Source organism: Oncorhynchus mykiss, chromosome 2 (assembly GCF_013265735.2).
Source record: "Oncorhynchus mykiss isolate Arlee chromosome 2, USDA_OmykA_1.1, whole genome shotgun sequence".
NCBI classification, from domain to species: Eukaryota; Metazoa; Chordata; class Actinopteri; order Salmoniformes; family Salmonidae; genus Oncorhynchus; species Oncorhynchus mykiss.
The window spans coordinates 32498198-32510736 of NC_048566.1; the positions used below are offsets into that span (position 1 = coordinate 32498198).

Here is a 12539-nt window from a genome sequence, read left to right on the forward strand (position 1 = left end):
ATATAAACAACTAGGGTTAAGTGACTTGCTTGGGGGCACATCTACAAATGTTTCACCTAGTTGGCATAGGTATTCAAACCAGCAACCTTTTGGTTACCGGCCCATTGCTCTTAACAGTAGGCTACCTGCCAATCTCTGTTTTAAACATTGCCATCAGTGTATGTATAAACATTACATTCAATCAACACTACATTAACTATACAAGAGCTTTCATTTGTTTTTTAAGACCAGATCACAGGAAGTCTGTTGTTTGAGGGGGTGAGTCTGAGGCAGGAAGAGGTGTTACTGGTATGAAACTGTTATGTGACATTTTCACCTGTTTATTCTCTCATTGTCTCTCTATCTCATGACCTCAAGAAGGCTTCTTATCAGTACTGCATTCATCATCATCAGATTTAACAGTCAACACAAATACATGTATACCTCGTTCATATTGTTGTGTATGTATACATACAGCACTGCAATAAGGTACACTGAATGATTGTTGATTTGAGATACTTAACATCGCTGAAAAACCTCAGGAACCTTAATCTTCCTTTTTCTGTTGGTCTTTTTTTCACATCTCTTCCCTTCAATGGGGAAATGTACAGGCACATACACTCACATTTCAAATTAATCAACTTTTATTCCATTTCATAGAAAGCAATGTTACAATTCAATCATCAGATTTTGGTGTAAAAGTGCTGAACAATAAAATAAAAGTCAACATCATTCAAAGAAAAACCCACCAGGAGCAATCTTGATCGACACACACTTACATTTACTAAGTTTAATACCTTTTTGCATTGACAGGAAAGTGAGACAAAACTCCCATTGCACAGCAATGTTACCTGACCTGACACACTGAATACAACCTATGCAAAGTGCTGTGCACTACACAGATTCCTCATCACAATCATAGTTGTTCCACTGTAGATCAGACTACAATTGAAGTCTGGCAGTTTGAAGATATAACAGTAAGACTTGAGTAGGTTGCAAAAAAAACTCTGGGATACCCAAACTTCCAGACTATATGAATGTGCTATTCCAGAAACATAGTGTTATTTTCTGTATCGTGTGTAGTCATTGCTATGTGGTTTGGCTTCCCTGCCTCCATGGTGCACTCCGCCGCTTGGTGTTCACATGATGGGGTAACTGGCCAGGTTGGCAATGCCACATGCATTCCCGCGGTTACGTGCCATCATGATGTAGCCCTGTTTGCCCCAGCTCTCGCTCCAGCTGTTAGAGAGGGGGGAGAGCAAGAGAGAGAGAGAGAGAGAGAGAGAGAGAGAGAGAGAGAGAGAGAGAGAGAGAGAGGATAAAGAGGATGAATCGTGGTTTTGAAAAGATACATTTCAAGTCAACGTGTTACCTGATGCCATTGAATAAACCAAGTGCATTGTGACCCACCTGTTCTTGACGATCCAGAATTTCACACCCTTGGCAGTTTGTCCATAGCCCACTGCAAGCACGGCGTGGTTGATGTCATCCTTGTTGCAGTTGGGGTCGTAGTACACGCCTGAGTAAATGACAGTGTAAAGGAATGAGCTTCAATAAGCTTTAAGAGAAGTGCTTTAGGAGTCTACTGGCATGTGTTGTGTGTTAGACCACTACAAGTGGTTGATTCTTCTATCTATGGTACTTGGAGGCAGAATGTCACTCACCTCTCTGGTAGAATTGGAAGGTGGAGAGGGTGGCATCAATGCCCACAGCCACAGGCCCCACTTTGACTACAGCCTTGGTCAGTGCCCACTCGTCTCCCTCAGGGATCTCCTTGAACCCGCGACACTGAGCACCCATGCCAGACGCGTTGTAGACACACTGCTCATCCTGTAGACAGAGTGGTACACATGGATTGGTTTATTTATGATTCAGATTCTGATTGTTTAATAGTCACATGTACAGGATTGCAGGTGTGATTGCAGGGTACAGTGAACATCTTAGGCTTCAAGCTCCAACATGCAGGACTAAGTGAAATAAAATAATGAAAATGGTAATAAAAACAATAGAAATAGCACTATATACATAATAACAACTGTGGCAGTGGTGAATAAATACATGGTCATTGGGGTGGAGGCAGAGTAAAGACTGTTGGGGGGGTGGGGTAGAATGACCATAGGGGGAGCAGCAGCATGATCATTGAGTGGAATCAAAACTAAAAAGTAATAATAAACATATTAACAACTGCAACAGTGATGAATGTTGGGGTGGGGGCAGAGTAAAATCCATTGGGGAGTGGGGGAACATCAGGAGAAAGAATGTCCATAGGGAGAGTAGCAGGTAAGATAAGTGAGAGTTGAAGATGTGGGGGGGGGGTGTCAATTTGCGGGGAGTAGCGGGGGGATGTCCATAGGGGGCGTAGCAGGGGGGAGCAGATAGTTGACTAGTGGTGGCTGTTCAGCAGCCTGATGGACTGAGGGTAGAAACTATAGGCCAGTCTTTCAGTTTTTGCCATGATGCTCCTGTATTGCTCGCGTCTGAGTGATTGAAGAGGGGAAAACAGGGCATGGATTGGATGGCTGGGATCCCCAATGATCTTCTTGGCTTTCCTGTGACACCTGGTGTTCTAGATGTCCTGTAGGGCAGGCAGTGTGCACCCAATGGTGCGTTCGGCTGCACGTATTTGCCGTACCAGGCTGTGATGCAACCCGACAGTACACTCTCGACGGTGCTTCTGTAGAACACTGTGAGGGCCCTCGGGGACATGCCAAATTTCTTCAGCATCCTGAGGTTGAAGAGTCGCTGCCTTCTTCACTACGGTGTCCGTGTGGTTAGACCATTTCAGCTTCTCTGAGACGGCCGTCTCCACAGCAGACCGTCTCCACGGCAGCCCCGTTGATGGGGATGGGGGCGTGTCCAGCCTGGTTCCTCCTGAAGTCCACAATCAGCTCCTTTGTTTTGCTAACGTTGAGGGAGAGGTTGTTTACCTGGCACCACGCCGTCAGAGTGCCTATATCCTCCCTGTAGGCTGTCTCGTCGTTGTTGGTGATCAGGCCTACTGACTTTCCACTATAGCTGGTCTTGGTACTATGTTGCTACTGTACATTTCTAGCAAATTACTAATAACTTTCATAGCACCTTGGTAGTGGTGTGTTCTGTATATCCTAGGAAAATGTGGACAACTACAGAAGTGGTAAAGAAAGAGTTGCCAGTGTGGTATGTTTTTTACATACAAGCAAAGTACTAAACAATATGGAAGTGAGCAAAGTGCTTGTGTTGTTTGTAGTTAGGCCATTGGAGAATACATAAGACCATGGATGTCACCACTTCCCGGAATTGGCCACAGAAATACATTTTAGGACTTTTTGGTGAACAGCATGTGATTATTATCTTGTTTTGGTTGAAGAGCATTTGATGTGATAGCTCAATCAGAAACTGCAGCTGTCATCCAGCACATTCCAACTTACCTGGCGTGTTGTAAGAAAACACTGACAGAAAATGTCATTTCAACAAACTAAAACAGTTGAACAAACTAAAACGACAGTCACATTCTGTTTCAATCTCAGCCAAACCATGCCCCTACCTGGCCAAGGTAAGGGTAAGCCTCCTCTGTGTCGATGCCTCCGTTTTCCTCAACGTATTCGAAGGCGTTGGTCATGTAGCCTCCACCACAGCCATTGTTCTCAGTGACACAGTCCACCAGGTTCTGTGGGCTGAGGTCTATCAGTTTGCCTGTGGTCTTTGCCAGCTGGCCCTCCAGGGCCCCTGCAGAGCTGAAGGCCCAGCAGGAGCCACAGGAGAGCTGAGAAAGAGAGGACATAAACATTTACATTAGGGTCAGAGCGGCCTTCTCCAATTTGTCCATCAGGTGGTGCACTTTGACAGAGAGTCAAAGGCCCTGATTGAAAAAAAGCTTTCAGAGGGTTTCAGCAAATAATGTTTTTTTCGTCTGCCCTCAGAACGTCTGTAGTTATCAAATTCACCACTAGAGGGTAGACATACTGCACTCACACCTCACTATCACATCCCTCCTGAACCTGACAGCTCTTTGTTGATACCACAGACTATTAGTGCTCATGTAAAGTGACCTACTGTTCATTAATGGTATAAATCTAGGGCTAATCTCCTAGTGTTCCCTGGTAGCAAAGATGTACTCCATATTTCAGCCTGGGTACTTAATGTACCACTTAACTAAATACCATGTTGACATGAATAATAAATAATGCCTTAGTGTCCAATTAGATCATAATGAGTAATTACCTTTCATAATCAAACATTCTTTACTTGTCTAAGTCAATTAGACAAACCATGGGTTTTTATTGTCCTAGACAGGTTATGTGACTGTACTGTAACTGTGATCATTTGCTACCTCAAGAAAACAAAGAGGCCTGACTAAACTGACTGAAAGCAAGGAGGAATATGAAATCAGTTCTTTGTAACCCAGTGTTTCCCCTAAACATTTTCAGATGGCACCCCGCCTAGACTGTTGCTCTCTACCTAAAACCATTATTTTGGCCTCAATTAAGCTTGTTTGAACATTTTGGTGCAATAAATCTAGGAAATAAGAAATACATCTAGGGGAAACAGTGGACTTGAGTGACAGCTCGTTGTTGTTTGCATCCTCTAACCTGGTTCTTGACTGGGGTCACCATGCCCTTCTTGCGGTAGTCGATGGACCTGGGGAGCTTCACCACATTGTTGTCAGGGATCCAGGTGTTGCTACGGTCCCTGTTCATGGGCACCTGGAGGCCAGTCAGCTTCTCAACTATCTCCTCTGACGTCTGAGGAGAGGGATGCGGATGAGGATGAATGCACAGCAATAGACTATGAACCATTTACCCACTATGAGTAGGGACAAGTGGTTCCATGTTTATAGTCCAGCAGTTATCATATTAAAAAAGCAATGGCTTATTAATCCCATTGGAGATCATGAAATAAAAAATGAAATAAAAACGGACACAATTTACATAATTTTAAACCCATCATGCCCTGATACGAGTACGAGTGCTAAAACATGTTAGGTTACTGCTAGTCTCTGTGAAACTTGAAGTACTATACATCCTTGTTTTATTTACAGAACATCTCAACATTGAAGTGAAACTGACATTCAGATGAACTGATCTCTGTGTACTCCGATGGATAAGAAATGGACAAAGCATTAATGAGTGTCATAGAAGCCACTCAGTAAAAGTCAAGCTGCTATATAACAGGTTGTTTTTCCCTACCATTTTAATCTACAGCCCGTTCAGGGATTTCAAGTCTCACACTAACACAGTCATCACTCATGACCCAACCTGACATGCATGTCACGGCTAGATTTAATGTTCACTAACCTAACAACCTCCATTTGAATCAGTAAGCCATTGAGTGAGTAAAAACACAGATGGCTGTGCTCTGCATCAGCTAAAAGCCACTAGTCTATTCTGTGCTTGATCTTGTTTGTGAAATAAAACCATAACTACAACTTGAGGGACATTCCCCTATTTGAAACACATACCCAAAATGATAAGCCTTGGACAGTAGGGAGACAATGGTTAGAAAGGATAACTGAGGACAACAAACACAAAATAGTTTCCCTCTGACATATCATTCACCGTGCTTTCACACAGAGTTACATAGACCCTTTCTTAGACCCTCCCATTTTTTGTACTTTTTCTCCATGTACGCAACAACAACAAAAATCACCCATAGAGGATGTGGCTCACTAACTCACCATGTCTCCCAGGTGGTTCATGCCCAGCTCGTACGAGTGAATGCCCAGAGCGGCCTCCTCATTGTGGGCTTCGATCAGACGCATGTTCTTCTCCCAGATGGTTCTACGGATCGCCTCCTCCCCCTACCATGAAAACATCAACAAAACACAACTGTCAATCATACAGCTGGCCATTTGTGTGTTCTTTGGTCCCTGTGCTCACAGTCTCCACAGTGCAACTGAACTGGTTCGTAGAGACACAAAATGGTGGAGGTGAAAGGTAGTTAGGAAAATATTTATTGTCAACTCTTTACAGAGCCTTCGATCACTCATTACAGTGTGTGAGGAATGATGCTTCAAAGCTGGATGTAGTAGGGGAAAAAGTGCTGTCTTGTGTTTTCTGCTGAGGAATGTGCTGACCGTAAATTGTGGGGGACACACATCCTGAAGCAGTGAGGCCCAAACATTGTCTTGTAAGGTCAAGTTAGCTTATAGCACTGAAATACTTGTGTTCCTAACAGCTTGGTTGATAACTCTTTACTGTAAAAACAAGGAAGTTGACATTCTGAACGGAGGATTTAGTTCTCATGTTTCCTGCTTTTCTTGCTTGCAAGGTATAATAACAAAACATTTAAAGGGAGAACAACACATACAGAAGCTTTCCACAATAGTTTGTAAACTATTGACTTAAAGACAACAGTGTTCTCATACGTATAAGTGACACACTATATTATAATGTCATGATGATGAATTGCTTTGATATTCAAAAGCACTTCCACCGTCAAAGCAAATAAGAAACATCATGAGTATTTGTTATCCAAGGCTGAGGTAATCGTTCTGTAATTACCAACCTTTAGAGGAACGGGCAGAATTTAAACAAAAACCACTGCATAAATGTGAGGAGTAGGTAGCCAGGCAGCCAGAAAGACGGACACTCACCAGGCCGTTGTACTCTCTCAGGTGGGTGGTCTTCCAGGAGTCCCACTGTGCTTCCAGTGACATCTCGTTCAGGGGATGGGCTAGGACTGAGCCCAAGAACAGCAGTACACAACCACACAGCAGCATTCTGAGAAAAGACAAAAGGGCTACTTTAGTCATTGATGTATACATATTACATTGATAAATACAATTAGATAATTGCATTATGCATTATATTTCTACATTTCAATATTGTGGCAGCACCTAAGAGTCTAGACAAACCCAAGGAAGGGCACTAATTACAGTACAAATACAGAAATGGTTGTTGACTTTCATACTGACAACATAACATCCATAAGAGAGGTGAAGTGAATTGGGCTTCAGTTCATATTTTTTTCGCTCTGCCTCATTATTATGAGGTGTCATAACAAAAGACAGTATCTCTATGTTCTATGGGAAATTCCTCAGATCATTCATAGGGAACTTCATGCTACTGTATAGACCTTTGCTGCACAGTAATAATGCTTGCAACTTAGGGTTTACTTCATGTTTAATATTCCCATTGTTTCATGGTGCTATAAATTAATGTAGGCTATACAGGCTATAAAGGTTTCATAGTTAACTTTAGAACTGTTTCATTTATATGATAAATGTTTGGCTACACCATGACCAACGTGCATTCTTTGTTGCAACAGAATATAGTACACTTATAATCACATCACTGCTCTGCAATGTTTTAACTATAAAACAAACAAAGTCTACTATTTGTCGAAATGCAGTGATTATCAATGTTATTTTTAACAACTAATTCGATGTGGTAATTGTTTTATGGAAACAAAATCCCAAGTGAAACTGAAAGTTCTAAGGAACATAATTCTACAAAATGCCTGCTTGAAAAAATAATGTAGACATAAAGGCAACATCAAAAGTTTGCGGATTTAAGAAATTGAAAAAACGTGGAGTTGACAAATTCTACCTTGGTCGTAGACTTGAAGAGAAGATGTCGGATGAATTCCTTTGACCAGTTGTTTCCCTACGATGAAGTAGGTCACTGTGTGAGCAGTTATATAGTCTGCAGTTTGAGGAAGTGCAAAGGGAGTTCTAAATTTAGGAGGGGAAAAAGTTTCCGCAAAGGGGAATTACATCTGGATTCGCTCACCTAAAGGAGCCAACCAGATGATGTCAGGTGTCAAATTGCAGGGGCGTCTCTAACTTTTAAGTCAATTTTTAACATTGCAATAGGCCTTTATTCGCTGTGCACATTTATCTCAGTCGCATAGGTGTATAACAAGTGTATAACGATTATTTGAATTAAAAGATGTAGGCAAGCAGTAGCCTCTAACTGTTTATTTAGAAGATTCAGAAAATAAAGAAAGTGAATGATTGTGAATATATATCAAACAACAAAATATTTGTATAGTATTTATTATTTCAGAATGAGTCTACGTTGTAAATTACATAATGGTGTAATGCAAAAAAAAAATACTAGGCATGCTGGTAAAATTGAGGGTATTGAGGGTGAGTGGGGTGGTGTTGTCTGGTGGTGGGGGGATAGGCCATTTGGATAACTTTGGACCTTCACTTTGGATAGCTGATGTAACAGTATAACTTTAGACCGTCCCCTCGCCCATACCCGGCCGCGAACCAGGGACCCTCTGCACACATTAACAACTGACACCCACGAAGCATCGTTACCCATCGCTCCACAAAAGCCGCAAGTGACGTCACCGATTGAAACGCTATTTAGCACGCACCACCGCTGACTAGCTAGCCGTTTCACATCCGTTACACTGAAGCAAAGTTGAATTTTTCCATGTGACTCAAATCAGGGTTAAGTATAATATATACTGTATACAAGTTTCAAGGTGGCCTCTCTATATAGAATGTGACATACTGTCTGTAGCAAATCCCAACAATTCTATGCTATGGTCCCCCCTTCTGCATATGATCACCATTGCTCTGAAGTTCAAACGGGTACTTCCGTGTGTTAGTCAACCCCCTGTGGTCCTGAGCCAATGTGTCAGGGCTGTGTGTATATGTAGACTGTCTCATGATGTTAGGTACATGCAGTCAGACATGACTCTACATGCTTAAATCACCCCTTAAAAAAGAATGCATCTCGTGACATACACTCAACAATGAGAACAACACACTAAACTGCACGTTGATTACTCACACTTGTTCATGTAAAATGGGGCCCCATTCAACCCAAACTGTTCTCCTGTGCTGACTGAATGCATGTTTAAGTGGATTTCCTCAAATTTTTGCATCGTAAGAACATGTTTCTTGGTCAAATCCATTTTTTATAAGACATTATCATTATTTCAACATAAAACACTAGATAACAGAATAAAGATGTTTAGCTCTCTCTGTTTCAAAAGTAGAAGGTTGATGTTTAAGGTCAAGCCATGTGGAGTCTCGAGTATGAGAGTCATTCATGTGCAAGGGAGCTAGCCTGGCATTCGTCAATGACCATTTGTAATCTGTCTGATCTCTGGTATAGACTTGGGCACCTGAAGCATATGCCCTTGGCACTCCGGAGCTCACTGGGCAGCAGAATGAGACTTAAGCTCCTTTAAGACTCTTTCAGGCACTGTTTGATTGGGCCAGCCACTCTAGATAATGAGACCAGGACTGTCTGCGTCGTTCAACCAGCAGTCCCCCTCTCAGGTCGAGAACATGTCATGGTGATGTGGTGATGTGTGTGTATGTGTTTGTGTGTGTGTGTGTGCGTGCATGTGCATGTGCATGTTGGTGTGTTTGTGGAGTGGGGGGCGTTGGTATTTTATTAGGTATTTTCTGATTGACCATGTTTATGTGACAATGCCAATACTTGAATTAACTTGAATTCCAATGGAGGGTTCACTATGAAATTGCTAAGCAAACAAATTAAATGTGAGAAATATAATATAGTATACTACATATACAGTACCAGTCAAAGTTTGGACACACCTACTCATTTAAGGGTTTCTCTTTCTTTTTACTATTTTATACATTGTAGAATAATAGTGAAGACATAAAAACTATTAAATAACCCATATGGAATCATGTAGTAACCAAAAAAGTGTTAAACAAATTAAAATATATTTTATATTTGAGATTCCTCAAAGTAACCACCCTTTGTCTTGATGACAGCTTTGCACACTCTTGGCATTCACTCAACCAGCTTCACGAGGAATGCTTTTCCAACAGTCTTTAAGGAGTTCCCACATATGCTGAGCATAACTCAGCTTCACTCAACTCATCCCAAACCATCTCAATTGGGTTGAGTTTGGGTGATTGTGGAGGCCAGGTCATCTGATGCAGCACTCCATCACTTTCCTTCTTTGTCAATAGGCTTTACACAGCCTGGAGGTGTGTTTTGGGTCATTGTCCTGTTGAAAAACAAATGATAGTCACAGCAGAATGCTGTGATACCCATGCTGGTTAAGTGTGCCTTGAATTCTAAATAAATCACAGACAATGTCACCAGCAAAGCACCCCCACACCATCACACCTTCTCCTCCATGCTTCACGGTGGGAACCACACATGTGGAAATCATCTGCTCACCTATTCTGCGTCTCACAAAGACACTGCGGTTGGAACCAGAAATCTCAAATTTGGACTCATCAGACCAAAAGACCAATTTTCCACCAGTCTAATGTCCATTGCTCGTGTTTCTTGGCCCAAGCATGTCTCTTATTATTATTGGTGTCCATTAGTATTTGTTTCTTTGGAGTAATTCGACCATGATGGCCAGATTCACTCAGTCTCCTCTAAACAGATGATGTTGAGATGTGTCTGTTACATGAACTCTGTGAAGCATTTATTTGGGCTGGAATTTCTGAGGCTGGTAACTCTAATGAACTTATCCTCTGCAGCAGAAGTAACTCTGGGTCTTCCTTTCCTGTGGGGGTCCTTATGAGAGCCAGTTTCCTCATAGCACTTGATGGTTTTTGCGACTGCACCCCTACCTTGAAATGTTACACATTGACTCCCATTCATGTCTTATGGTAAAGAAGGACTGTCATTTCTCTTTGCCTATTTGAGCTGTTATTGCCATAATATGGACATGATATTTGTAACGTTCTGAGTGTAGTGGGTGAGAAGTCAGGCGCAGGAAGCAGAGAGTTCAGGGGAGTGCTATTTTAATGCACAACAATGGCGAACATAAGCCAACCCCACGAAAACACAGGGCGTAATACAAAACAAACGCCCCAAACAGGGGGACTTAAACTGTCCAGAAAAGACCCACGAAATGGGAAAGCACGTAACTCACAGACGTGCACACAAGTTTACACAACACAGAAGGTCACAATAATTAATCCCGCACAAGGAACCAGGCGGGCCGGCTGACTAAATAAAGCCTCACTAATTATACATAATTCAAAACAGGTGCACTCAATGAACACATAAGGAGGGGGAGGAAATAATCAGTGGCAGCTAGTAGGCCGGCGACGACGACCGCCGAGCGCCACCCGAACGGGAAGGGGAGCCACCTTCGGTCGGAGTCGTGACAGTACCCCCCCCCCTTGACGCGCGGCTCCCGCAGCGCGCCGACACCGGCCTCGAGGTCGACCCGGAGGACGAGGCGCAGGGCGCTCCGGATGGAGGCGATGGAAATCCCTCAACATTGACGGATCCAAAATGTCCCCCACCGGTACCCAGCACCTCTCCTCCGGACCGTACCCCTCCCAGTCCACGAGGTACTGCAGGCCCCTCACCCGGGGACCCCTCGATGTCCAGAGGGGGAGGAGGGACCTCCGGCACCTCACCGTCCTGTAGGGGACCAGCTACCACCGGCCTGAGGAGTGACACATGAAACGAGGGGTTAATACGATAATAGGAAGGGAGTTGTAATCGATAACACACCTCGTTTATTCTCCTCAGGACTTTGAAAGGCCCTACACACTGCGGCCCAAGCTTCCGGCAGGGCAAGCGGAGGGGCAGGTTTCGGGTCGAGAGCCAGACCCTGTCCCCCGGTACAAACACGGGGGCCTCACTGCGGTGGCGGTCAGCACTCCTTTTCTGCCTTCCACTAGCTTGTTGAAGGGATTCCCGGACGGCCCTCCAGGTCTCTTTGGAGCGCTGCACCCATTCCTCCACCGCAGGAGCCTCGGTCTGGCTCGGATACCACGGTGCCAGGACCGGCTGGTACCCCAACACACACTGAAAAGGGGACACATTAGTAGAGGAGTGGCGTAGTGAGTTCTGGGCCATTTCGGCCCAGGGGATGTACCTCACCCACTCCCCTGGCCGGTCCTGGCAGTACGACCGCAGAAACCTACCCACCTCCTGGTTTACTCTCTCCACCTGCCCATTACTTTCGGGGTGATAACCGGAGGTCAGGCTGACCGAGACCCCCAGACGCTCCATGAACGCCCTCCATACTCGGGACGTGAACTGGGGGCCCCGATCAGAAACGATGTCCTCCGGCACCCCGTAGTGCCGGAAGACGTGGGTGAATAATGCCTCCGCAGTCTGTAGGGCTGTAGGGATACCGGGCAACGGGAGGAGACGGCAGGACTTAGAGAACCGATCCACAATCACCAGAACCGTGGTGTTCCCCTGAGACGGGGGAAGATCGGTCAGGAAGTCTACGGATAGATGTGACCATGGCCGTTGTGGAACGGGGAGGGGTTGTAACTTCCTTCTAGGAAGGTGCCTAGGAGCCTTACTCTGGGCGCATACTGAACAGGAGGAGACATAAACCTTAACGTCCCTAGCCAAGGTAGGCCACCAATACCTCCCCCGAAGGCTCCCTATTGTCCTCCTCACCCCAGGGTGACCCGAGGAGGGTAGGACGTGAGCCCACCGAATCAGTTGGTCCCGAACACCAAGCTGCACGTACTTCTGCCCCGCCGGACACTGAGGAGGCGCGGGTTTAGCCCGTAACGCCCGCTCGATGTCCGAGTCCACCTCCCATACCACTGGTGCTATCAGCTTTGAGGCGGGAAGGATGGGAGTAGGTTCGGTGGACCTATCCTCTGTGTCGTAAAGGCGGGACAGTGCTTCCGCTTTCACGTTCTG

At 44.6% G+C, this 12539-nt stretch overlaps 1 protein-coding gene across 1 annotated transcript; it reads right to left on the reverse strand.

The window, feature by feature from the left end:
* Window positions 1-605: 605 nt before the first annotated feature.
* On the reverse strand, window positions 606-7660 carry ctsk (cathepsin K). Its single transcript, XM_036945823.1, has 8 exons — window positions 7506-7660; window positions 6551-6677; window positions 5633-5755; window positions 4548-4700; window positions 3503-3721; window positions 1644-1809; window positions 1390-1498; window positions 606-1218 (listed from the first exon to the last, which is right to left on the reverse strand). Exons 2-8 carry the CDS (start codon window positions 6674-6676, stop codon window positions 1119-1121), a joined length of 996 nt encoding a protein of 331 aa, XP_036801718.1. The 5' UTR covers window position 6677; window positions 7506-7660; the 3' UTR covers window positions 606-1118.
* Window positions 7661-12539: the final 4879 nt, after the last annotated feature.